This window comes from Canis lupus, chromosome 3 (assembly GCF_048164855.1).
Source record: "Canis lupus baileyi chromosome 3, mCanLup2.hap1, whole genome shotgun sequence".
NCBI lineage: Eukaryota > Metazoa > Chordata > Mammalia > Carnivora > Canidae > Canis > Canis lupus.
Genome location: NC_132840.1, coordinates 39,020,145 through 39,048,074, shown reverse-complemented (window position 1 = coordinate 39,048,074; position 27,930 = coordinate 39,020,145). Strand labels below are relative to the sequence as shown.

The 27,930-nt window shown below is 41.5% G+C and overlaps 1 protein-coding gene and 1 long non-coding RNA gene across 3 annotated transcripts in view; one reads left to right on the top strand and one right to left on the bottom strand.

Moving 5' to 3' along the window:
• The first annotated feature begins 1,159 nt into the window (after window positions 1-1,159).
• CYP2J2 (cytochrome P450 family 2 subfamily J member 2) overlaps window positions 1,160-27,930 on the top strand; it is a 42,452-nt gene continuing 15,681 nt past the window's right edge. Inside the window, exons 1-4 of the mRNA XM_072820470.1 lie at window positions 1,160-1,497; window positions 14,356-14,518; window positions 26,436-26,585; window positions 26,981-27,141. Coding sequence (XP_072676571.1) covers window positions 1,288-1,497; window positions 14,356-14,518; window positions 26,436-26,585; window positions 26,981-27,141 — 684 coding nt within the window. The 5' untranslated portion in view covers window positions 1,160-1,287. The remainder of the gene's footprint in view (window positions 1,498-14,355; window positions 14,519-26,435; window positions 26,586-26,980; window positions 27,142-27,930) is intronic.
• The window catches only part of LOC140630395 (uncharacterized), a 34,805-nt gene continuing 17,114 nt past the window's right edge, over window positions 10,240-27,930 (bottom strand). The window contains exons 4-6 of one of the 2 annotated variants that reach the window (XR_012028169.1): window positions 18,039-18,235; window positions 13,372-13,462; window positions 10,240-11,219 (exon numbers count right to left, since the gene is read on the bottom strand). This is a non-coding gene — a long non-coding RNA (uncharacterized lncRNA). The remainder of the gene's footprint in view (window positions 11,220-13,371; window positions 13,463-18,038; window positions 18,236-27,930) is intronic. The other variant, XR_012028168.1, reaches the window with a different exon arrangement.

Below are 27,930 nucleotides of genomic sequence, written 5' to 3'. Positions count from 1 at the left end.
TAAATAATTAATAAATTAATTATTTTATTTATTTATTTTTTTAGAGGCAGGGGGAAGGGGCGTGGGGGGCAGGGAATCCTGTAGAGGAAGAGGCGGGGAGAGAATCTTGCAGTAGGCTCCACACTCAGGATCCTGAGGTAAGGGACTTGAGCAGGAATCAATGGTCAAGGTCCATGGTTTAACCAACTGAGCCACCCCGGCGCCTCTTGCTGCAATGCTTTTTAATCTTCAAAAAGTCACAAATACAGAATCTTGTTCCGATGTGTGGCAGACTGGTGGATTTATTTATTCACCACCTATTCGCCACTTAACCTCTGGGTCTCAGTTTCCTCAACTGCAAGGTGGAACCCAGAAGAGCATCTTGCCTAATTGTGTCAGAACGACAGGATTCATGTACAGAGGCGAGTGTGCCGCCTGGCATTTAGTTAAGAGCCCGAGAAGTGCAGGTGCTGCTGTTAGCATCGCCGTTCACCTGGCGGGATTCCAACCGTTGGATGGGAGAGGGAGACTGAGCACCACTGAGCTCAAGTGCTGTGGTGCTCTCGGGGAGGCGCTGAAACCACAGCAGCCCGGGGGCTCCGAGACGGGCTTTCTAAACAGAGAAGAATCGTGCTCCCAGCCTGGCCTTTTCCGAGAGCGATGCGGGAGGATGTGGTCCCAGGCTTCTGGAGGTCAGCCTGGCTGGCGTGGGGTCTGGGCTGCAGGGAAGGAAGGGGGGGAAACAGGCTCACTGGGCGGGCGTGAGGAGGCTGGTGCAAAGAGCTGGGACTGAGTTCTCACGCGAGGGCGGTGGGGCGCAGGGGCGGGGCGAGCGGGGCGGGGCTATGTGGGCGGGGGCGGGAGGGGCGGGCGGCGGCGGGAGGGGCGGGGCGAGCGGGGCGAGGTGGGCGGGGCGGCAGCGGGGGGGGGGGGCGAGCGGGCGAGGTGAGCGGGGCGGCAGCGGGGCGGGCGGGGCTAGGTGGGCGGCCGGCAGCGCGGGGCGGGGCGAGCGGGCGAGGTGAGCGGGACGGCAGCGGGAGGGGCGGGGCTAGGTGGGCGGGCGGCAGCGGGAGGGGCGGGGCTAGATGGGCGGGCGGCAGCGGGGGGCGGGGCGAGCGGGGTGAGGTGGGAGGGGCGGGGCGAGCGGGGCGGCTGCACGAGGGGCGGGTCGGGGCGAGATGGGCGAGATGATGGGCGGGGCGGGGCGGGGCGGGGCGGGGCGGGCAGGCGGTCCTGCGAGCTCAGCAGCAGGGACAGGCAGGGACGTCTCCGGCTCAGCGCTCAGCAGAGCGAGAGGACGGGAGAGCCATGCTCGCGGCGGTGGGCTCCCTGGCGGCCACCCTCTGGGCAGTGCTTCATCTCCGCACCCTCCTGCTGGGTGCCGTCGCCTTTCTGTTCTTTGCTGATTTCCTCAAAAGACGGCGCCCAAAGAACTACCCGCCGGGCCCCGTTCCCCTGCCCTTCGTGGGCAACTTCTTCCATCTGGACTTTGAGCAGTCGCACCTGAAGCTGCAGCGGGTAGGAGCGGGCGAAGGTCCGGGGCCGTGCCCTGAGCCTGACCTGCAGGACAGGGGCCATCCCGGGGATCGTGGGCGGGAGGCTGGGTGGCTGTGCTGCTAATTAGGTACCGCGGTGAACCCTGCTTTGAGCCTCGGTTTCCCCACCGTCGACTGGCATGATTACACTTGCCCCTTCTAGAAGTGAAATAGTATTCACTGTTTACTATTTAAGGGTGCCAGACATACTACATTCTTTAACCCATTTAATTGTGTATCTTGTTAAATGTTAATGGAATATCCTATTTATAATGTGATCACTTTGTCCTCTTTAATATTTTTATCCTTGGAGATTAAAAACAACAACAACGCTGTGCTTACCTTCTCGAAGGCTATATTTCCTGAAGGTAAAATGATAATAGTACCACATAAATCCTCACCACTTTTCAGTAGCTGAGCTCCTCCCTTTCAGTCTCCTCGCTGCAATCTGTTCTCATTAAAGTAATTGTTTTAAAATGTCCCTCTGCTTAAATTTTATTAGTGCTTTTCATTGCCTTCCAGAGTTAGGACTTCTTAGGGAGCCTCTTTCCACCGTTTTAGAATCATATCCCACCAAGGTTTCCTAACTCTGGCCCTTCTGATTTCCTTAAAATTCCCTCCAACATCCAACCCTTTCTCAAAAATCCTCAGCTGGTTTCCTGTCACTCAGCTAGGTACCTCTGCTACCTGTCACTACCCAGCTGAATGACAACTCTGGGATTGGTGGCTATGAAGGTTAAAGAAAATAATCAATGGTCAAACATGACTTTTAGTAGGTGCACAACAAATATTAGTTCCCCTTTCCCTAGTGTACCTAGAGCACTTTAAACCCGTGCACGTGTACTCAAGAGCAGATGGAGAAGGTTTTATCACTTTCTTGGAGAAACACCCAACTGGTAACACTAAATGACAGGATTAGTCATGGAATTTTAAAGTTAGGCTCCTAAACCTATACCTTGTTTAAGAAATATGTTGTTTAGGGGACCCCTGGGTGGCTCAGCGGTTTAGCGCCTGCCTTTGGCCCAGGGCGCGATCCTGGAGTCTCGGGATCGAATCCCGCGTGGGGCTCCCGGCATTGAGCCTGCTTCTCCTTCCTGTGTCTCTGCCTCTCTCTATCATGAATAAATAAATTAAAACAAAATTTTTTTTAAAAGAAATATGTTGTTTAGGGACACGTGGCTAGCTCAGTCAGTGGAATATGGGACTCGGGGTCTCGGAGTTGTACTTTGAGCCCCCTGTTGGGTGTAGAGATTACTTAAAAATAAAATCTTAAAAAAAAAGAAATATGTTTAATTTCCAAGTATTTGGAAATTTTCCTGCTTTCTTTCTATTAATGATTTCCAGTTTGATGCCATTATGGTGAAAGGATACATATTTTGTATAATTTCAGGTCTTTTCAGTTTGTTAAGGCTTGTTTTATGACCCAGGATATAGTCCCATGCATGCTTGAAAAAATATATGTATTCTGCCATTGTTGGTCTGAGTGTTCTATATATGCCAATTATATCTCATTGGATGATCTTGTTTAGTTCTCCATACCCTGACCTCTTATCTGCTGATTCTATCAATCACTAGGAGAAGCATCTTGAAATCTCCAACTATAATTGCAGGTTTATCTATTTCTCAATCTAGTTCTGGTAGTTTTTCCTTTATGTATTTATCATCTCTGTTATTTGGTACATACACATTAAAATTGTTCTATCATCTTGTTGAATTGATTGTTTTGTTATTATGTAATGTCCCTCATCCCTGGTGATTTTCATTGCCTGAACTTTAGCTAATTTGATACAGCCACACCAGCTCTCTTTTGATGATTATTTGCATGATATATACTTCTTCATTCTTCACTTTTAACCTATTTGTATATTTGAAAAGAGATTCTTGCAGACAGCATGTCAGTGGGTCATTTTTTTTTTTTTTCATTCTGCCAATCTCTGTCTTTTAATTGGTGGATTTAATTACATTTAATGTAATTATTGATAAGTCAGTACTTAAGTCTGCCATTTTATTATTTATTATCTATTTTTACCTCTGTCTTTAATTCTATTTCTCCTTTTCTGTCTTCCTGTGGGTCACTTGAACTTTTTTTAAGAATCCCATTTTAATTTATTTTTAGTGCTTGTTAGTATACCTCTTTGCATTGTGTTTAATAGCTGTCTAAGGATTGCAATAGGCACATGTGTAACTTAATGCAGTCTATTAGTATCAACATTTTACCACTTCAAGTATAATAGATATCTTATACCCATTAAGTACTTGTATCTTTCCCACTTTATAATTGTCTTAAATTTATGTCTATATACATTGAGAACCACATCAGACAATATTATAAACTTGCTTTTAAATTGTTAAGCATATATTTTTTTAATTCAAGAGAATATTCTATTATATTTACCCATTTATCCTTTATGTTGCTCTTCCTTCATTCCCAATGTTCTAAATTTTCCACCAATATCTTTCCTTTCTACCTGAGGAACTTTATTTACCCTTCTTTTACAGCTGGTCTGCTGGCAGAAACTTCTTATAACTTTACCTAAGAATAGAACTTTAGTTTGCCTTCATTTTTGAAGTATATTTTCACTTAATAGAGAATTCTAGATTGACAGTTTCTTTCATGCAACACTTTAAAATGGGGCAGCCCAGGTGGCTCAGTGGTTTAGTGTTGCCTTCAGCCCAGGCCGTGATCCTGGAGACCTGGGATCGAGTCCCATGTCGGGCTCCCTGCACGGAGCCTGCTTCTGCCTCTGCCTGTGTCTCTGCCTCTCTCTCTCTCTCTCTCTCTCTCTCTCTCTCTGTGTGTGTCTCTTATGAATAAATAAATAAAATTTAAAAAAAAACTCTAAAATGTTATACCACTTTTTTCTGGCCTCTGTGGTTTCTAATGAGGTATTTACTATGATTTAAATTGTTGCTCCCCATAATTAATGAGTTGTTTTTCTTTGCCTGCTGTCAAGAGGTTTTTTTTTGCTTTTATTTCATTAAAAAGATTTTATTTACTTGAGAGAGAGAGTAAGAGGGAGAGAGAATCTGAAGCAGATCTGCGCTGAGCATAGAGACCAACACAAAGCTCGATCCCATGACTAAGAGATCATGACCTGCCCGGAACCCAAGAGTTGGACACTTAGCTGACTGAGTCACCCAGGCACCCCACTCTTTTTTGTTTGTTTGTTTGGCTTTTACTTTTCAGAGATTTGATTATGGTATTTCTTGGTGTTGATTTCTTTGGGCTTATTGGATCTGTAGGTTGATCTCTTATCAAATTTGAGAAGTCTTCAGCCATTATTTCTTCCAATATTTTTTCAATTCCACATTCTTTTTTTCTTCTCTTTCTGAGACTCTTGGGCAGTCATGGTGCAACTGTTAGATCTTTTGTTATTCTAACATAGGTCCCTGAGGTTCAGGTTTGTTCTTGTCAATCTATTTTCTCTGTGTTGTTCAGATTGAATACAGTTTATTGATTTGTCTTCAGTTTTACTGGTTCTTTTATCAGTACCCTTCTGCCATTGAGTTGTTCTATTAAGTTTTTTGTTTGGGTTATTATTTTTTTAAAAAGATTTTATTAATTTATTCATGAGAGACACACAGAGAGGGGCAGAGACACAGGCAGAGGGAGAAGCAGGCTCCATGCAGGGAGCTCGATGTGGGACTCGATCCTGGGACTCCAGGATCACGCCCTGGGCTGAAGGCAGGCTCTAAACCACAGAGCCATCCAGGCTTCCCTGGGTTATTATATTTTCAAATTTTAGTTTTTCCCCTTAGTTCCTATGTATATTGTTTATTTCTTTGGTTAAGATTTTCTATCTTATTTTATTTTATTTTATTTTATTTTATTTTATTTTATTTTATTTTTAGGATTTTTAATTTGAGAGAGAGAGAGCAGGGGGAGAGAAGAAAGAATCTGAAGCAGATTCCACAAGGAGCATGGAGCCTGATGCAGGGCTCGATTTCATGACCTTGAGCTCATGACCTGAGCTGAAATCAAGTCAGACACTTAACAGGCTGAGCCACTCACATGCCCCTTAACATTTTTTGAGAGTATTTGTAATTGTTTATTGAAACATATTATATATGCTTTAAAATTTTTATCCTATAATTCCAACATCTGTGCCATCTCATTATTGGTATTAACATGTTCAAATTGAGATTTTCTTGGCTCTTGCTAAGGTAATTCTGGAATATATCCTGGACATTGTGTTTTATATGACTCTGGACATGTAAATTCTTCCATTTTAGCAGAGAGTCAACCTGTTTATGTTCAGAATGCTCACTTTAATGGTTTGTAGTTCAAACGCCAGTTTAAGTTATAAAGCCTCTGCAGCGCTTCTAGTCTTCCCTGCTTATGTGTTATCTACCTACACAGGACTCCATCCTACATTCTCATCAGTGCAGGCTAGGGAGAATGAAAGTGGGAAAAAAAAGACAGCCCCCTGCTCAACCCTGGGTAGAGTAACCTATGCCTTAATGCAGAGAGGATGGAAGTCAGAGATCTATCCATATCTGCTCTATGGGGAAGGAACATCTCCTTATTTCTGTAGGAGAAAGGTAGAAATTAGAATTCTTCCTCTTGACTCCTCCAGTTCAGGAGTGATAGTTACAATTTAGCTCACAGACTGGGTGGGCAAGGGGCATCATTTGTTGGTAGGGTAAAGACAATTTTCCACCCATGTTTTCCACTGTTGCAGCATCCATCAGGGTTGGGGAGAATCATATCTTTTTTCATGGCCTCCAGAACAGGAAGGTAGAAAGGCTAAAATGTTTCTGTCCTATTGGGTCAGGCTTCTTCTGACACTTTGGCAGAAAAAAATAAAAGCAGGAGTTATTTTTGTCTGTGCCAATTAGGGTCATGATTAACAGGAGTAAAATGGAATGCTTTTACTGAATCTTATCTGGAATCAGAAATTTGATCTGTGCTTTTGTTTTACCACTAATACAGATGTGATTAGAAAGGATAAATGAGGGCAGCCCGGGTGGCTCAGTGGTTTAGCATCTGCCTTCAGCCCAGGGCGTGATCCTAGAGACCCAGGATCGAGTCCCACGTCAGGCTCCCTGCATGGAGCCTGCTTCTCCCTCTGCCTGTGTCTCTGCCTCTCTTTCTCTCTCTGTGTCTCTCATGAATAAATAAAAAATCTTAAAAAAAAAAAAAAAAAAAAAAAAGGATAAATGAGGGGCTCCAGGAGGGCTCAGTTGGTTAAGTGTCTGCCTTCAATTTAGTTCATGATCCCAGAGTCCTGGGATTGAGGCCAATGTTGAGCTCCCTGCTCAGCAAGGAGCCTGCATCTCACTCTCCCCACACCCTGCTCATGCTCTCACTAGCTCTCTCCCAAATAAATAAATAAAATCTTAAAAAAAAAAAATAAAGAAAGCATAAATGATTTGCCTGTCATAAAACTGGCTAATAATGAAACTGATGCTAGGATCTTATGCATGGCCTGATGTTTTCTCATCAGATCAGACTGTTAAATTTTACTGCATATAGATTGGCATTTTTAATATTTTCGATTGTAAAACAAATGGAGTCAAATGGTGCATTTAGTTATAATTAAATTTACATTCTAGCAGCTTGGAAACATTAAGTACCAACTCTTTGCTAGGTCTTGTATCAGGATCTATATGTCCATTTTCATTTAATCTTCACAAAAGACACACAATGTAAGCATTATCTGGTGGTGTTTCCATTTTGCCACTGAGGAAACTGGCTTAAAACAATAAAGTCATTTGAGTTACTCAGCATAGATAATGGCAAAACAAGAACTTGAATCCAAGGCTATTTGACTCTTAAATCTATTCTCTACTTATGCCACTTGACTTTTCATGATAGGGGATGATTGATTTATTCATGGATTCATTTTCCTAACACATTTATGAAATGCTTACCATAGGACAGCTACAACGCAAAACAGTGTATGATGAAATGTGTGGTGTAGACTCATGGTAACCAAATGAGGTATCAGGAGATAGGATCACAGAGAATGGAACCCCTAGAGATAACCTCTTGTAGAATGTTGGAATAAACTGGGTTGAGCTTTAAGTGAGCTTTAAATGTTAGGCAAATAAGTAAGTGAAATTAAGGGGACAAGAGATTTTAAATGGGAGAAAGTTGCAGGAGCTAAAGCATGGCAACAGCACAGTGGAGAAACCAACCTGTTTAAATGGCATTATGGGACCTTTTCTTGTGTTTTTGCCTCTACTTTCTAAGTTTTCTCTGCCATAGCTGTATGATCTATTAGAGTAACATTTATCTAAATAAGAAAAAGCCTTATTAGATCAAAGTGGAAGAATGATAGATAAGGTGGATACATGTATTAGTTAGGATACACATTGAACTGCTTATAACAGAGACCCCAAAATGCAGTAGTGTAAAAAAGATTGAAATTCACCTTTCTCCCACAAATGAGTTCAGATGTAAGCATTCCTCCCTCCAGGAGAGGACAGAGAGATTGCTTTGTACCACAAAGTCATGCAAAAGCTCCAGTTCCTTCTATGTTGTAGCTCTGGTGTTGCAATAATCTTGTGTGTGAGTTCTAGTCCAAGGAAAAGGGAATAGGGAAGGTGGTGAACAAGCAGCTTTTATTTAAGGATGAGACCCAGAGATGCACACATCACTACTTCTCATGTCCCACTGGCTATACCTGGAGAAGCTGGGGAATACGGTTTTTGATCGGGAACTCATATGGCTAGTTAATACATAGAGAGTGCCATCACTCAGAAGAAGAGAGAATATCTTCAACCCTTCATTTAAGGATGAAACCTAAAGAGTGAGTTAGAAAGAGCCCAAACTTTATACCCATAAGCTGTGTGCCAAATCTTCTTTTCTGCAAACTAAAAATGCTTTCTAGGATTGTTGTAAGAATCAAACAATCTCATGAATATCAGTTGGTTGCCAGGGTACCTAGCATACAGTTGATGGCTTATTTCTATATCTATGCCACTCTTAACTTTTTTTAAAAGTTGAAAGCAAGAAATTCAAGGAAAGTCAGTGTTGTTGCATCCCAAGCATCCCGTGATGGCCTCCTTGCTGGATAGGCTCCATTATCCCACTCTGGCTTCTTCCCCTTCATTCCTTTGTCAGTATCTTACCAGAGTCCCTTTGATAAAATATGTTCCTAGATATGTCAATAACAATAAATAATTTTATTATTAATATCAGTATTATGGCTAATCTTGCCATGGCTCCCATTTTATAGATTTGGAAACTGAAACACAGAGAAATCAGATAACTTGCCCCCAAATTACACTCTGTATGATTTCAAATGGATTTGTACAACTTCACAATCCAAGTTCTTCAACACCTGTTTACATCTCCCATTCAAACATCTTCAGATTTCTAATTACAAAGAAAACAGGATTCAAACTATTTTACTTGGCCAGAAGACTCTCCTCAATCTAGCTCAGATTACCTTGCCAGCTTCCTCTCCTTTCTCCTTACTCAAATGAGGAGATACTTTTTCCAGGAGCCTTTCCTGGCACTTGGCACCTGGTTCCTTTACATGCTTCCTAACTTGGTCCCATCAAATGATTTATTGTACAGAATAGTAAAAATAAGAACTGATGCTCCATTAGACTGTGAGCTTCTTTAATTTAAGGACTTGTTGTACCCCCCAGCACCCAGCTTTGACCTACCACATAGTCAGTGCTCCTTAATGAACCCTACACGGCAGTCAAACCACATAACTCATTTGTTGAACACCCACATTTTCCTGACTTCATATTTGCATACACTGTTCCCACAGCCTAAAAGGTCTTGCCTTCACACTGCATGTGCTTTTGCTGGCACCCTGACTTTCGTTTCAGATCTAGTTCAAATACCATCTCCTCTTAGAGGTTTTCTCCTATATCTGGGATAGAGATTCATGTCTTCTTTCAATAGCTTCATATCCTGTTATGCCCAAGATTGCGAATCCGAGAAACCACCAAGGAGCTGACACTGATGCAAGCGAACGAGGGTTTATTTGCAAGCCCCAGCTTGAGTCCAAGTATACCCGACATAGCGGAGCAAGGACTTGGAACCCGAAGTGGGTTACAGCTGGGTTTTTTATGGGCTGGTCTAGGGGATTTCCAGAAGGGATGGAGGAATTGGAGGAATTTCTCAAGTTCTGTTTACATTCTGACATGGGGCTTTCAAGGGCATTGAGCTCTGTTCTCATTCTAATATGGGACTTTCTGCCACGGGCGTGGGCGTGGGCTCTGTTCTCATTCTATTTTTTTTTTTTTAAGATTTTATTTATTCATTCATAAGAGGCACAGAGAGAGAGGCAGAGACACAGGCAGAGAGAGAAGCAGGCTCCATGCAGGGAACTGGATGTGGGACTTGATCCTGGGCCTCCAGGATCACACCCCAGGCTGAAGGCAGGCACTAAACCACTGAGCCATCCAGGGATCCTCTCTGTTCTCATTTTCTAATATGGAACTTTCTACCATGGGGATGGGCTGTTGTCTTTCTGATATGGGATTCCCAGCCGCGGACATTCTGCAGTTTTTCCTGTAAAGTTCAGCTCTTATTCCCAGGGGCCTAAGATGGCTGTACTGTGCTAATGCTAAACTTGAGTGGAATGGCCTTAATTTTTCTTGGCCTCCACAATCCCTCTCTACCAGTATATATTTTTTAAAGATCTTACTTATTTATTCATGAGAGACACAGGCAGAGGGAGAAGCAGGCTCCATGCAGGGAGCCCGATGTGGGACTGGATCCCAGGTCTCCAGGATCATGCCCTGGGCTGAAGGTGGCACTAAACTGCTGAGCCACCTGGACTGCCCATCTACCAGTATTATAGCATGCATCACTTCTGCTGTGCCTTATTTTTTTTTTTTCCTGCAGCCAGGATTGCCCCAAGAGACTTTGACACTTTAGGAAAACACCATATCATATTGACCTTTGTTTTTTTTTTAAGATTTTATTTATTTATTCATGAGAGACACGGAGAGAGAGAGAGAGGCAGAGACACAGGCAAGAGGAAGAAGCAGGCTCCATGCAGGGAACCTGACATGGGACTCGATCCCTGGTCTCCAGGATCATGCCCTGAACTGAAGGCAGACCCTTAACCTCTGAGTCACCCAGGCGTCCGGATGTTGACCTTTATATTTCCCCATGTCTAACATAGCAATATTAGGAGTTGCCTGGCAACTCTCAAGCATTTTATAACTAACGAGTTGAACTTGAATTTGCTTTCCAAAAAAAAAAAAAAAAAAAAAAAAAGAAGACTTTGCTTTCCACACACTGTTCTCAGAAACTTAGCATAGTCCCCAGGAACTATCTGTGAGACCAGTGTTCTTAGCAGTTCATGGGCCCCAGGAGACTGGTGAATTCCTGAAACTGCATGCATGACTATTCATATGTATAGGATTTTACTGGAGAGCAGATCCATGAATACAGTAGATTTTCAAAGGATTCTGTGATTCAGAAGAGTAAGAACCATTGTTAATGTGCTTTATTCCTATTTCCTTAGGTCTGTTTTCTTTTTCTTTTTATCAGATAAAAATACTTCTGAACTATAAAAGCAATACAAAGTTAAAATTTTTTTCTTTTTTTTTTTAAAGATTTTATTTATTTATTCATGAGAGACACAGGGAGAGAGAGGGGGGCAGAGACACAGGCAGAGGGAGAAGCAGGCTCCATGCAAGGAGCTTGATGCGGGACTCGATCCCGGGTCTCCAGGATCACGCCCTGGGCTGAAGGCGGCGCTAAACCGCTGAGCCACCCGGGCTGCCCTAAAAAAAATTTCAAATATAATTTAGTGAGTGAGAGGGAGAGAATCTTGCCCTTCCTTGTGCCAACCCAGCCTCATACACATACATAAACACACTGAGCAATTACTCTATAGAATTTGTTTTTTTTTTTTTTTTTTTTAAATTTTTATTTATTTATGATAGTCACAGAGAGAGAGAGAGAGGCAGAGACACAGGCAGAGGGAGAAGCAGGCTCCATGCACCGGGAGCCCGACGTGGGATTCGATCCCGGGTCTCCAGGATCGCGCCCTGGGCCAAAGGCAGGCGCTAAACTGCTGCGCCACCCAGGGATCCCACTCTATAGAATTTGATATATATTTCTCCAGACTCCTGTGTAATAAAAGTTTTCCTGTTTGTAACTTTTTATTAGAGCTTCTACATATCAGTGAGTACAAAATTGAACTTCCCAATTAAAAAAGGTTAGAAGACAAGCAGGCCATTTAAAAAATATAATATACATATTGGGGAAAAGATGTTAAACTTTAGTAACATATAGAAACAGGATTTTTTTTTTTTTTGGTCTGTTAGAATGATATGTACATGCATGTGTGCATACACACACACACACAAACACACACTGCTCAGGGCTGGTCAGAATTTAGAGAAGCAAACCTTCTCCCCTGCTGCCTGTGAAGTGAGAATCACTCTACTTTTCCTCTTTTCCTTTTCCTCTCTTTGTGTCTTTGTTCTGTGGGTTCTTGAGTTTAAGAACTTAGAAGTGGAATCTCTCCCAATTGTCCATCAAGATATTGGTAATCATGGTTTAAGCTCTTATCTCATTAACTTCCCCTCCTAATTTTTCTTTATTCTAAACATTTATTTTGCTTTATCTTACTATGTCAGTACTTAATCCCACACTTGCAATTTTGACCATTTGTGTTGAATTTCCTATTACTTTTGTTCACATTTTATCAGTTTCTGTGTTAATTCTTTTCTCTTCATTTTTCTATTTGCCTTCCTGAATCATCTTACTTTTTAACCCCTTGTATTCTATTACTTTCTCATTTTTGTAATGACTTGGCTATTGTTGTACATTGGACAGTAGTATACTCTACCTAAAAGAGTGTTCAGATGCCCGGTGTGTCATCCTGTAAAGTGACAGCATGATGACCAGCACAGTGCATGTGAAAAGTGTTAGACACCACCACAGTCAATACCAGGGCTCCAGGAGGTCACTTGATCTATCCATATTTACACAGTTGAGTATGCCATGAAAGTTTCTGATCCAGTTCTTTTTTGGTTGAGAAATCTACATGGGCAGAAAGCTGGAGGGGCTGAAACTCTGAAGGAGTTCACTCCAGTAAATACTAATGAAATGCTGTACATTTCATTAGTACAAGCTGAGATTCTAGGTTGTAGATGCACATTGTCAGTTAGGAGTCATTTAGTTTAACCTGAGATTTTTAGCCATTCCAAAAACATCTTTTCTGAATATCCTAAATTAGTCAAGAAATCCTTTTTATAAAACCTAAGAAGTTCATCCAGGCAGTCAGCAAGATGAAACAAAAAGAAAACATTTGCTTGATTTTTATGGATCCATTCCTACCATTTCTTAAAAGCAGAGACATGTACTTTAGAGGCAGATGAATCTGAGAGGGAATCTTGGGGCTACCCTTTCCAGCAAGATAGAACATACTGTGCTAGAGATGAACAAAGATTGGTGGAAGACTCTGGGCTGAACGAACAAGGGAAATATTGAGTTCAGGCTTGGTTTTTAATGTGGGAGCAGGGTGGAGAATGAGACTGCTGTAATCCATTGTATTTGCTTTGATGGGGACAGTGGGGTCCAAGGCATTGAGGGTGGAAAGGGAAAGCATAAACAGTGTGGATTAGGAAGGAGAGACCATAGATACACGGAGGAAATGGAGCCCTTCTGTTTGGTACCACTGCCTGAAGCTAGCCACAGCCCAGATGGACAAGAGGCAGGGATAAGGTCTACTCAGAGTCATCTCTTGAATAAACAAATCAGGAAATACCTTGATTTACTATTCACTTGAATAGTATTACCTTAAATACCATTCATTCTCATTCAACCCACTTGCACATACCTGCACATTTGTGTGTACTCCTGACATACCACGCACTCTTCCATTCTCTCCCTCCCTCTCTTTCTTTCACGTCTTTGTCCACAAACCTTACATAATGCCTGGCAAAGTCCCTTCACCACTCAGTAGCTTTGTGGTCACCTTGGTGACATTGCTTGGGCTTCGACTCATTTTCCTTTTCTGAAAGATCAGGAAAATCATTAATGCCACAGGGTGGTTGTGAGAGTAAATGAGATAAACATGTCACCCAGTGTCCATGTGCCCTCCTCTAGCACATCACCTGTGTGCTCTCGTCCTCTCTGCTGCCATGAGTGTGCGTTTCTTCATCCCTTTGCACACACAGAGCCCATTCATTCCTCGGGGGCTCAAGTGGCTATGCGCCAGGTACCAGAAAACAAATTGCCTTTCACACTGTTGCTCTCATTCTTCCTCACCAAAATCATTGAGGGAGGAATAATTTTTTCCTTTTTGTAGCTGAAGCTCAAAAAAAAAAAAAAAAAAAAAAAAGTAAAGCAACTTTCAGGTAGTGAACCATAGAGCTGAGTTGTCCACATAGCTCCAGAACTAGAGTGGTTTTCTACATAGCAGGCCCCAGCCCTATCATGAATTTTCAGTCATCTAGCACGTGTTGAGGAAGGGGACATTCTCTTAACTACTTCAACAGCTATGATTTACTAAGAAGTCCATGCTTGCAACCCCAGACTTACACTAAGTCTCTCAGTCTTCTTTGGCGAGTCAGGTATTCTGAATCCTCTCTCCTCACTAGACTCTAAGATGTTTCACGGTTAGAGACCTTGTTTTATTATAGTTACATCTTCATGCCTCATTCTTGGGTTCACTCAATTTGTGTAGGTTCAATATATGAGTGAATGTTTACAAGGAACATATAGTGAATTCAATCCAAGTCTAGTTGAGAGGAGGGGAAAAGCAAACAGAAGAGAAAGGTACCCATCATGCCAAGGTACACAGAGACTCTCCTTGGTACAAGACCTTCCCCAGCTACACACAACCCCTCTATTCCTGGACATACAGACACATGCATATTCAATTGTGACTATTTAACTGTTTTTCAGTTTGTAAAGAAATATGGAAACGTTTTTAGTGTGCAGATGGGTGACATGCCTTTAGTTGTTGTAACTGGATTGCCCTTGATCAAAGAAGTTCTTGTGGACCAGAACCAAGTCTTTGTGAACCGCCCTATCACACCTATCCGTGAACGTGTCTTTAAGAACAGTGGTAAGTTTCTTAACGAATGTAAGATGGGTAAGTTTGATATTCTTATAGTCTGTTAAAGGTACCTCTGTCACTAATTTTCCAGCACTCTCAAGGAGTGGGTGCATTCCTACAATTAAAGAAGGCTGGATGCCCATATTTCCCTACTGAAGGCACCCCCTTAGAGAATTTGGCAGGGTCTTATCAGGTATCTGGAAGAAGCTGTGTCTCCTGCATGAACTTGCTCTGGAAAGCTTGATAAATAAGTAAATGCATTACTCATTGATAGCAGAAGAAGAGGCAATGTATTCTCGCTCTCTCTTTCTGCTTCCCACTCCAATCTCTTCCACTAGGAAAATGGATGTGGATCTGCTTCCTTCTGCTGCTTATGTAAGTCCCTCTTCTTGCTTTCTAGTTCCTTATGCTTTCTTGTTAGGGCTGTGCCCACAGAGTATCTCAAGCCTTCCATTCTGTATTAGAACAGTTTGGCAAGAATGCTTAAAATTATCATTAAATAAACATAAACACTTAAAAAACTAAATGGATAACTCAAATCTATTACTCTACCAAACACCTTTTTTTTTTTCCAGGTGCTTCCCAATTCCTTTTTGAAATAGTTTATCTTCCAACTCTACATCCACTCACTCCATTTATTATGTGAAAAGCACAGTGCTAGGCACTAGCTACACAACAGTGAGTGCAGATCAAATCCATGTCCTTAGGTAACTTACATTCTATTCAGAAATATAGTATCAATTAGCTCTAATAACTTAAAGCATTAGGCTTATTAAGATATGTGCAGGATGCATTTATTAGGGACAGCTAATCTAGTTCTGGGATTCAAGGAAAGCTAATATACATAAGTGACAATCAATTTAATAAAGTCAGGAGGCAATAGGACAGCTGAAATAGAATAGGAAAAGTCCCTGAGGGAGGAAGGACAGTGAACTTGAGGAAGTGAAAGGTAGCCAGTGTGTCAAGTGCAGGGATTAATTAAACTGGAGGTAACTAAAGGAAGATGAACTGCTGAGCTTGGCCAGAAATCGTTCATGCTAGCTCTTGTTAAGGGTGTTGGGTTTTAAGCTAATAACAATAGAAACTCTTTAATTATTTTATTTTGTTTTAATTTCAAGATTTTATTTATTTGAGAGAAAAAGATAATGAGCAGTGGGGAGGGGCAGGGGGGAGAGAGAGAGAGATAAGTACACTCCCACTGAGCAGGAAGCCCGATACAGGACTCCATCCCAGAACCTGGAGATCATGACCGAACCTGAAGGCAGGCACTCAATTAACTGCCTAAGCCATGCAGGCACCTTACTCTTGAATGATTTTAAATAGAGAATGGAATGATCATATTTACATTATACATTTTAAAAACTTATGTAGGTTGTAATGTAGAAAATGGTATATGGGGAGCAGAAGACTACTGTAGCATTTTAGGTTAGACAAGCTCATAGCTTAGATTAGGGAGATGGCAAGAAATGATGATAGGGTAGGCTCAACCAGATTAGTGGCAGTGAAGATACATGAACTTAAGGTATCTAGGGGGATAAATCCAATAAGATATGATGACCTAAATCAAGGAAGATGGGAAGCAGAATGAAGTATTAAGGTAGACACCCAAGTGCAAAGATGATGGAAAGGAGGGAACGTTTGGAGGACAGATGTTTAGTTTGGCTTGGGTATGGAGTTATATGGACATGATGAATCCAATCATGGATATGGTGAGTTTGAAAGGCTTTTAAGTAGGCGAATCAGGCAGACCGTTGTGTATATGTGTCTGGAGCTTGGGGACAGAAATAAATGGTCACTATCAATAGATGTTATTTAAAAGTATAGGAGCTGATGAGATTTCCCAGGAATGGGGTTCCTGGGGAGAAGAGAAGAGGCTGTAGACTTTATCTTGAAGAAGTCCATCATTTCAAGATTTGATAGAAGATGAACCAGCAAAAGATATGGGAAGGAGGAAAATCTAGAGGATGTGCTGTCCTGAGCACCACTGGAAGAGAGGGCTTCAGGAAAGAAGTGCCTTATGCTGCTGAAAGATCAAGGAAGATAAGATTGAAAAGTTTCCCTGGATTTGACAGAGATGGCCATCTTGTGGAGATGGTGGAGGCCAAAGCCAGACACTATAAGGAGTTGGAAAGTACTCTGAAGGTGAAGAAAAAAATGTAGGATGGCCTTATTGGAGTTGTAAAACAAATGGTGGACTGTTGAACACAAGGTGGTTGTTTTTTTGTTTGTTTGTTTTTCCCACTTTGCCTTTCCATGTGCTATTCTTTCTGTATGAAATACTCTTCCTTGCTTTTTTGAGTCATTTCTTTGATGTAGTTTTGGAATGTAGGTGAGGTTTGATGGGGGGAAGATCTGGAGCCCATGACCAAGAAAGAATTCTTGAGACGTCTTTGGTGCAAAACGGTGTTCTTATTAAAGCTGCTACGCCACGGTTGTGAGGGGTGACTGATTATACACTTGGGAGTTGAGGGACGTAAGGAAATGGATCAGATAGTTATTAAAGGTGGTCATCCTATGCTTTGTCTACATGCATTTTACATCAATAGAGGTAGTTCCCTAGGACAAATATGACTAAAGAATAAAGTCATCAAGAAGCCCTCTTTGAGGTCTAACCTTGACAATATTCTAATTACAAGGAATCATTGGCTAGTGGGAGAAGACTTGTCTCAAGAGATAAGGCCATCCTCAAGTGCATCATCTAATCCATTTATTAAAAATTGTGGTCATCCAATATCTCCACGAGTCCATAGTTAGCCCCAGAGAGAGGGTACACTCTGGCTTTTACGGAGTGATTTTGTCATCCCAGCCATAGAGAATTGGTCAAAGTGCTAGCTGGGTTATGTAATTGTTGGGGAACCAATGCCATTTTTTTTTCCAGCTATTCAAATAATCATATGCCCATGGGGTCCTGTTATTATCCATAATAACAAGCAAGAAGATGGTCTATAAACCATTGTAACAATTTCTCTCAAGTTTACCTCAAGTTGTCTAGCATCAGTTTTTAGGGCTTTAGGAAAAAAGGCAGTTTTAGTTTTTAATGACTAAGTCAAGAGAATGGAAGAAGATTGGAAACCTTATTTGGAGAGCCGTAGCCCAAGATTTGAGGAAACCAGAATTCAAGATCTAGCCTAGTTTATAATAAATAGTGTTAAAATTTAGTATCTACAAAGATGTGTTATTGAAACATGTTCTCTCTGTAACGACCCTTATTTTTAATCAGAGATAGCCAGATCAGGACTAATTTATTTGAAAAACAGGTCTGGTTTTAACAAACGTGGCCTAATTATTTAAATAAACTTAACAAGAAAAATGATTATTACATAGATCTTTTAGAATCTGCTTTGCTGGAACTTTCATAAGGAATCTCTAGGTTGAACTCTTAGTAGCCTCTGCAAGCCAGAAGCTAAGCCAGGTACTTGCCATCAGACGTGCCTACAATACCTGTAGACGTAGGTGGCTTCCTCTTCATGAGGTCCCAAATATATCCTAAGGTTCCTACATCTGCCAGGAAGTGACATTCTTCACTCACCTCATGAGGCTGCTGGGAACTCTGTAAGCAAGGTATCAGGCCAACAGTTCCAAGGGGCTTTATATAAGGCTCCTTGTTTCATAAAGTCGATCTTAGTTCCTTAAAGCTGTTTGGTTATATTAGAGTCTATGCATGTCTCTCAAATATGACATTCCAGTCAAAGCCTTGGTAAAATGACCAATGTTTCCAATGGTGTCCTGTTGCAAAGAGAACAGATTCTTATTGAATTTATGCAAATGACTAGGATTGCCATGGAAGAAAGAATATTTACTGAGAGACCTTTTGAATTTCTGAGGGTTCAGATAGAAAAGTTAAATGCTTTAATTTGTTTTATTATTATCATTTCTGTATATAATTGATGTCTTAAAAGAAAGTTTCCTTAGTCTGGAAGACCAAATACTAGAGAACCAGCAATGTTTCAACCAAGAGTTACAAAATCTATAATCATTTTTCCCAATCACTTAGTCCCTGATACTATTCTTATTTAGTTTGAATGCAGCTTTAATTAGCTCTGGAAATTCTTACCCATTTCCATTTTATGATCTTAAAGATATTGAATACCTGTATTTGTCCTAAAAGTCCTTTACATGAATCTCCTTAAAGATGAACCATTTTATAGAATAAGGCCTATAACTATAAATGACAAAAGACTCAAAAACGGACATGGTTAAAGATCTGATGAGAGTTTACAATATAGCTGGTAAGGAAATCTGGTTATTTCTGTGACACATAACACTTCATTAACCAAAATATTAAGTAATGGCCTTATACTGGAACATATTAAAACTTTAGGAACTAGGTATCATCTTTAGAATAGTTACAGCATTTACCCAAATTTAACCTAATGCTTATCATTTGTTTAGCAGTGCTTCCAGAGTAATTTAACATACCAAATAAAAATAATATGTCAAAGAGACTTCATTTACAATTTAAATCTTGGGAAGTTTGTTAAAACCTTAGAACGTAATAGCACATGCCCAAATAGGATTACAGATCATTACAAAATTCAATTTTTTAAAATTTAATCATGGTGACAATAAGAGATTTCAAAGGTAAATATGTAGGTTTATGGAGTTGTTAGCAAAACTTAGCTTTTTTAATATTGAGACGTTTTAACCAAGTAATCAAAGACCTGATAAGGACAAAACATAGAAACTGGCTTTCTAAATAGACAAAAGAAAAAACTTTATTTACATTTTCTTATCAAGAGCAGATGAACAATTCAAGAAAACTTTGTCTTTTTAATCAGAAAGCACTTTTAATCATATACCACCAATGCACTTTAAAATCCATTCATTTCTTTTTTTTTCTTTAAGATTTTATTTATTTATTCATGAGATACATGGGAGGGGGGCATGGGGGGTGGGCAGGAGACACAGGCAGAGGGAGAAGCAGGCTCCATGCAGGGAGCCCGACATGGGACTCAATCTGGGGGGCCTCCAGGATCACACCCTGGGCTGCAGGCGGCGCTAAACCGCTGAGCCACCCGGGCTGCCCTAAAATCCATTCATTTCAATTTTAGTCTGTCCTCATCACACTAAAATTCCTTTCCAAAGATTTCCCTTCACAAACCTTCTACAACTTTGTTTTGCATTCAGATTTTGTCCCAAGCTTTTTCTTTCCAGTCTTATTTAGGCAAAATCACCTTCTTTTACCTTCAACAAAAATATATTCCCATACCTTAGATCGTTCTTACATTTGCATTACTTCTTTTATTTCCACGTCTTAATTACATTTAGCAGAACTTGGCAATCCTAGAAACCTTAGTCTCCAGTGAAAACTGAGTAGTAATCAAATATGAACTGTTACACCAAAACTCTTTAGAAGCAAATTTGTTAATCAGTTAAGCACAAAGTATGCTTACCAATAGACTCAAGATCCTTAGTTTTTTTTGCAATAAGAAGTCAAAAGCATAAACCTATGTCCAGTAATCAATGCTTTAGCACTTCATCCTTATTTGGAAAAGACTCAAATGTTCAATGAATTCAATTCCATTTATCATCCAAGCAAAACTTTAGTTTCAGGTTAACAAAGACTTTGAAAACTATGTTAACAATTACCCATGAAAATTTTGAGACAATTAACCATCATTTTAAGTCATCTTTTTGCTAACAAATTGCAACAGAGGTAACATGAACCTACTTGATGTTGAGCAAACTTTGGTAGAATAAAAGTTTCATATTTAATGCTGATAACTTTAAAGACAGATCTATCCTAATGAAACCAACAAATGTAACTTAAATGCTGAATTATGTTCCCCCTAGGCCCACCTAAAAGTCAACCAATTTGTTCCCCCTTGTCAATTTTTCACCTGAGACACTGGTGGGGAAATCTGGAGTAGGTGGTGTTAGGTCTCCAAGGGGCTGCTCTTCTTTGCTCCTTGATAGAGAGGGGGAGAAGAAGCCATGGTGCCGGAGGTGCCAAGAATGGCACAGGAACCATCTATACAGGCCTCATGCACCCAGGGTGGTGCCCAAACAAAAAGTGAGGGATGAGAAAACAGAAGAGGTAAAGTGCTGCCAGAAGGCAGAGAAAGGGTTCTCAGTTCTAGAACTTGTCAGGTCCAACAGACGAACTGACGACATGTTTTCCCCCCATAAGGAGGAATAGGCAGTGCATGTCTGGCCCTGAAACAAAGGGAGTTTCAGCAGCTGCTTGGGAATATTCCTTAAAATCCCCAGTTCGCTCCAATTATAGCCATTAACCCAGGAAATGAGGGAGAAGCCCCTACATCTATTAGGGGGAGAAGGAATACTGAAAGAGTGAGAGTCAGAGTCCCCTTCAGCTGGAATGCCCTGCTTCCTCCAGCAACCTTGGTCTATGCAGAGGAGGCCTATTTAGATAATTATCATTCAGTATCAGGAGGGGGTTTACTGGTCTAATTATGATCAAACATGCTCTGCAAGAGGTCCTTAAGTTGGGGTCCTGGAGTAGAGCATGAAGGCCTAGGTGATGTAGGAAAGATGTTAGGGGGATGCCTGGGTGGCTCAGTGGTTGAGTATCTGCCTTTGGCTCAGGGTGTGATCCAGGAGTCCCAGGATCAAGTCCCACATCCAGCTCCCTGCATGGACCCTGCTTCTCCTTTTGCCTATGTCTCTGCCTCTGTGTGTGTGTGTCTCTCTCATGAATAAATAAAATCTTAAAAAAAAAAAAAAAAGGAAAGGAAAAATGTTAGGGTTTGGCCAACAGCCAAGAAAGAATTCTTGAGATGTTTTGGTACAAAAAGGTCATTTTATCAAAGCATAGGTAAAGATGATTTTCCAACAATTGTATAACTCAACTAGCATCTTTACCAATTCTGTGTGGTGGAAGTGAGAGAATTGCTCCTTAAAAGCCAGCGTATACTCCATTCTATGGTGTTAACTATAGGCTTGTGGAGATAATGGATGATCCCACTTTCTTTATGATTGGATTGGATGATGCACTTGAGGATGCACTTATCTCTTGAGACAAGTCTTCTCCAACTTGCCAGTGATTCCTTGTAATTAGGATTCCGTTAAAACTGGGCCTCAAAGAGGGCTTCTTGATGGTATCATCCCTCAGTCATATTTATCCTAGAAGCCACTTCTATTAATGTACAATTGCAAACAAAGGCTTTAGCCAAGCATACAACAGTCCTCCTGGTAGGAGCCTCAAAGCTTACTATGGGACAGTCTCTGACTTCAATGACTTCACATCAGGTCCAGAATGTCTAGAGACCAAGGGCCTCCAATACATGATGGGAGGCCAATTTATTAAATACAAAGCTACGCTCATAGAGATGCCTGAAATATAATTAAAACCTGTCAGACTTTAAACCCAGCTACCTGACCATATTACTCTATAAAGCATACCCGTTCAGAGGTTATTGATCTTGTTTATTCTAGTCAACGAGATTTAAAAGAGTCCCCTATCAAAAATACAGGTAACAGTTGGTGTACTGATGATAATAGTGTCATAGAAAAGGGAATAAGAAAAGCTGGGGTGTGCTATAGAGCTCACTCATGCATTGAACTTACCAAAGCCTTAAAAATTATTATTTGTACTGACTCCAAATATGGTTTCCTAGTCCTACATGCCCATGGACCAATTTGGAAGAAAAGGGATTATTATAAAACTATAATTCGCCAATCAAATATAGGCCTGAAATCATTACTCTTCTTGAGGGTGTACACCTGCCTGAGGAGGTGGCTGTAACTCACCTCAAAGGACATCAAAGGATGTGACCTTAGAATCTAAAGGAAACAATTTGGCAGATTGTGCGGCCAAGCAGGCAGCACAAAATAAGCAAATATTAAGTCTTTTACCAGTCTTAACAATAAAGTCCATAAGACCAGTCTATTCAGACCAAGAAAGGCACAAGACTGGCTTGTTACTAATGAGGAAAAATCTTTATACCCAAAAATAACCAATGGAAGGTAATACAGGGTTTACAACAGGGGCTACTCATTTGGGTAAAAAGACCACAGAGGTGACAGAAAACTTTGCTTAGAGAAATTGTCCCTAGATTTGGACTCCCTTGGTTCCTGCAAAGTGACAGCAGACTTTATTACACAAATTCAAAAGATGGTCCTCTAAAACTGAATAGCCCTTGATATCTTGACTGCAGTTAAAGGAGACCCAGAACTAGATGACTGTCTCCTAACAGGACCCAGTGGCTACGTGGCTCCAACTTGAATCCATGGCTTCCCCAAAGCTGGATAGGCCACTGTACTCTGGGTTTTGCCTGGATGCACAAATGCGTTATTAAAACCATTACCAACCCAGGCAACCTTCCAAATTCAACAACGGTGGACACGTTCTGTGTCTCGTTGGTATGGCCACCTAGCATCCACCTTTGTTCCCTCTTTGGGAACTGGACATTGTTGTTTGGCACATGGTAGCTCTTAATAAGGACATGGTCAAAGCCCTACGTGAGACTACAAAACAGAATGGCATTAGATGTTTTAACTGCTACACAAGGTGGAACTTGAGCTTACATAAAAACAGAATGCTGTATGTATGTTCCAGATAATCACAAAATAGTTCTGGATTTCTGTCAAGAATACTCAAATTGGCGCTTTAAACGGTCTTTTTCTTTCCTTTAATGATTGGTTAAACTCCTAGACTGGAAGAGGATTTTTGTCAACTATCAAAGGACTCTTATTTGGTCTTCTTTTCCTTTTTGTTAGACTAATCATGTTTTGCTGTTTTCTCTCACGTGTCTTCACTTGGTGCTGAGACTCCTTCACTGCCATAACTACTTCAAGCTGACAGGCAATCCTTTCCACTCAGGAAGATCCACACATGCAGTCTCCCTTGGATTCAGCTTCCTCTGCTTTCATAACTCCTATATGTATATAAGCCCCAGCTGACCATTGTTGACCCATAGGTAGGGACATCTCTATAGCCCTATTCCACAGGAAGAAGTTACAGAATATGAGACCTTCCATCCTCAGCAGCCTTAAAGACTTAGGGTCAAAACTGTTCAGGGGAAAAAAAAAAAAAACTGTTTAGGGGAGAATGATGTGGGAAACAAAGGAAGAATAAAAGTCATTACATTTCCTTACTATCTGCAGCCCATTGATAAGTCCTTGAAACAGGCAGAGTAGCCTTCCTCTAGGGACTCAGCTGCCTCAGTGTAATACTTTCCTAAGGGTAACAGGTAATCTTAGCTTAACTCCCCAGATCCTGTAAGTCTACTTTAACATATAAAAATTATTTTGGAAACTTCCTTAATCTGTACCCCATAAGATACATATTGGCAATTACTCTCCAAGCATACAGCCCACTGATATGTATGTATTTGAAGGGTCTCATAACTAAGGTTTTATTAGATGGTAATAAGTGACCTTTCCTAACAATAGCTAGCCCCCTTAGGGTCCTGGAAACCTTGCTTCCAAAATTCCTTAGACACTTACGCTATCCCTGGCCCCCACCCAACTTGAAGGTCTATAATGGGCCATTCCTCATGATTCTGGTGTAGCTCTTTCTGCCCTTGGGTCCTGTACCCATGCTTTAATAAAGTGACCTTTTGCATCAAAACGTCTCAAGAATTCTTTCTTGGCTGTTGGCTTCAAACTCTAATGTCTTTCCTACATCATTAGGTATGAGCAATGAAGGTACCCGAGGTCCATTTGCCCTATTGCCTACAACAGAGATTTAACTGACAGACCCCACTAAGGCCATGCAGTGTTACAGGAGCTCAGTCTAAATTTTGCAACCCAAATTGTTTCCAGTGGGTTAAAAGGCATCCCAAGGGAGAGTTCTTGGGGACTGAAGAAGCCTACTGAGGCAATGCTCCTGGAAAAGTAGAGAAGGTTCATTACCAAATCCCCCTGACTCCTGGGTGGTGTCCCATGCAGGGTATATCAGGTTCCATGTGTCAAAAGCGATCAGAAGCATTGCTCAAAGGAGGAATCAGTATTGATCACCATCCTGCTTTACCACGAAGGCATTCCTGCAGTAAAAAGGTCCTGTTAGAGGGAGGCCAACATCCCTCCCCTTCCCCATCGCATCCTAGGCTACAGACGGGTGCCTGGTGAATGAACTGAAATACTGTGCCCTGCCTTCCTATGCCCTGAAGCCCGCTTTATCACTCACTGTGAGGGGCACACCTTATTTCCTATGCCCTGAAGGTTGTGTTATTTCCCTGTCATTTTATTTTTTATTTTATTTTTTAAAATATTTTGTTTATTTATTCGTGAGAGACACACAGAGAGGGGGAGAGACACAAGGCAGAGGGAAAAGCAGGCTCCATACAGGGAGCCCGATGCAGGACTTGATCCCAGGACCCCGGGGATCACGACTTGAGCTGAAGGCAGACGCTCAACCACTGAGCCACCCAGGTGTCCCTCCCTGTCATGGAAAATGCTAGAAGTTTTACAAGGGGAAATTACCCAATTTTGTAGCTTAAGTAGTTAGTAGAGGACATCGATGGAAAACGGCAAGGGTAGAAATCCACCACTATCTAAGCGACATTCCAACCCATTCAGTCCTTATAGCCAACTTCCCTAGGAAATGGTCCCCGGTTAGGTTTTAATTACATTGAGTACTGGTTTCAGCCAGCTCCCAGGGGAGGTCCTGCAGCCAGAAGCGAGTAGACCAGGGATGTGAAAGGGATCACATTAGATCAATCAGGAGGAAGCCTCACGTGGGAATCTTAAGATTGGCAGCAGTGCTGGTGACTTAGGTGGCTGTCTTGTGCCCAAGACAGACAACTTTGTATAAGGACAGGACTAAAGAGAGGGCATCAAGTTTCTGGGTCTTATTACCATTTTGGCCAGAGTACTAACTTCCAGCCAAAAGACAGACTTTCTCCTCCTCATAGAGTAGCCATGGACTAGAGGGTTGGAGCCTGAACAATCGATCAGAAAATGTTCCAATACGACCACACCCCTTGAAAAGTCCCTGCAATGAGAGTAAAGGAAGAGGAGAGAAAATACTCACCAAGTTTACACCAAAGCTCACAGTCCAGATGAAAAGACTCAAAACCCCATGTTCGGTGTCATATGATGTTTTGGAATGTAGGTGAGGTTTGGTGAGGGGTGAGGTCCAGAGCTGATGACCAAGGAAGAATTCTTGAGATGTCTTTGGTGTGAAATGTGATTTTATTAAAGCAGGGGGACAGGACCTGTGGGCAGGAAGAGCTGCTGCCCTGGAGTTGGGGTTCTGAGGGGTGACTGATTATACACTTGGGAGTTGGAGGAAGTGAGGAAAAGGGAGGTTTCAAAAGGATTTTCATATGTTAAAGAAGACTCAGAGGATTCTAGAGGCTTTGCCAATGTCAAGGTTGTTTCTCCCTCTAACAAGGCACTAACATTAGGACAGGAGCTTCCTGGAGGAATGTCACACAAATTCCATCCAGTAGTTGGGGGTGGGGTATCAGTTTGTGCTTTGTCTTCAGCTTGCCTTCTGCTCCCTCATCACCTTCATCTTTCAAGATAAGACTCTACTGGAAAGCCTCGCCTCCTTAAGAGTATGGATTTTATCTTATCCATGAGTGCATTCTTAGCATGTAGCATAAAACAAATACTTCAATATACTTATGTGACTAGTAATCAAAGTGTGGGCTTTGGAATCCAGCAGATCTGAATTTGAATGCCTCTTCAGGTACTTATTGTCACCCTGTGAAGTTGATCTTTTGTGCCTCAGTTTTCTCATCAGGAAAGTGAGAGAGGGGGAGTAATGTTTACACCTGTCTCATAGAGTTTCTGTTAAGTGCTAACTTACAAAATGCAGTAAGAACATTCAAGTTCTTGCATTGCAAGCAATCAATAATGCTAGCCACTATATCCACTTCTTTGGGATTATTTCCCTGAAGAGTTTTCACATGCCTTAATGCCCTCTCCTTCCTGCCAATGCTTATTTCCATACCAATTTGCCAGACATTTACATTATAGAATAAGAATCCATAATGTTGGCTTTCTTTTTTTCCAGGATTGATCATGTCTAGTGGCCAAATATGGAAGGAACAAAGAAGGTTCACCCTGGCAACACTAAAGAACTTTGGTCTAGGAAGGAAGAGCATAGAGGAACGCATTCAGGAGGAAGCCCATCATCTCATCCAGGCGATAGAGGAGGAGAATGGTGAGTTGTCTCCTAGGACAGGTGCAGGAGATTGTGACTCATTCGTTCACTGAAAAGATACTTATTAAGTCCCTAAGTACCTACTTGGTGCCCAGCACTGTGCCAAGCACTGAAAGTATTACAGTGAACAACTAACCATGACGCTGCTGCCTTCATGGAGCTCTAGGATTAAGCACAAGAAGACTGGTATTAAAACATTACTGATTTTAAACCCTGGTCATCAGACTTCCCAGGTATTAATCGAGTACTTGCTGTATGTCAGACCCTGTGTAGGGGGCTGTGACCGGAGCCTCATAGGCAATTCTATATTCAGTATTTCATGTCACGTAGAGCAGACTCTCAGTGGAACATAGAACAAACCAATCTGAAGGATCCATCTCTTCCTCCACCCCCAGGACAGCCTTTCAACCCTCACTTCAAGATCAACAATGCAGTTTCCAATATCATTTGCTCTATCACCTTTGGAAAGCGCTTTGAGTACCAGGATGAACAGTTTCAGGAATTGCTGAGGTTGCTGGATGAGGTCACATGTCTGGAGACATCAATGAGATGCCAGGTAAGAGGTTCTCTTTCCATATCTTGGGTAAGAATATTGGAGTTGATGTCAGACACAGGTGGGTCCTTACTTTTTTGTTTAAGCTAAAATACCACCTTTTACAATGGAATTGGCAGCCTGGGTGGCTCAGAGGTTTAGCCTGCCTTCGGCCCAGGGTGTAATCCTGGAGACCCGGGATCGAGTCCCACATGGGGCTCCCTGCATGGAGTCTGCTTCTCCCTCTGCCTGTGTCTCTGCCTCTCTGTGTGTCTCTCATGAATAAATGAATAAAACTGAGAAAAATACAGTGGACTTTAACTCAAGCTTATTTGAAGTCAATCTGTTGACTTTAGTGTTTTTTGATAATATTATTGGATATTTGCTACCCCTAAAGAACATTTCTAACATTCATGTAAAGTATAAAACTTTACATGATATGTAGATATATATTTATGCATCCATGTTGTTTTATTTATAAGTATGATATTGCCATTGCTTTTGAGTCTCGCCCCTCTGTGTCCCTCCCTAACTCAGCCACTCTGCCACCCTAAAGTACTCTTCACCGGCCTGTTCTTCTGTCAGCAGATTGCAGATTCATCTGTTAGCTGCTCTTTTCTTTTTAAAATTCTGAATAGTATTTCATTGTATGAATATGCCACTGTTTGTTGCTCAGTTCTCTATTGATGAATATTTGGGTTGTTTCCAGTTTGAGGATGTTATGAATAGCTGCCATGAACATTCTTGTACAGTTGTTCATGTGGACTGCCCACTCATTTCTCTTGAATTTATACCTGGACATAAAAGATGCCT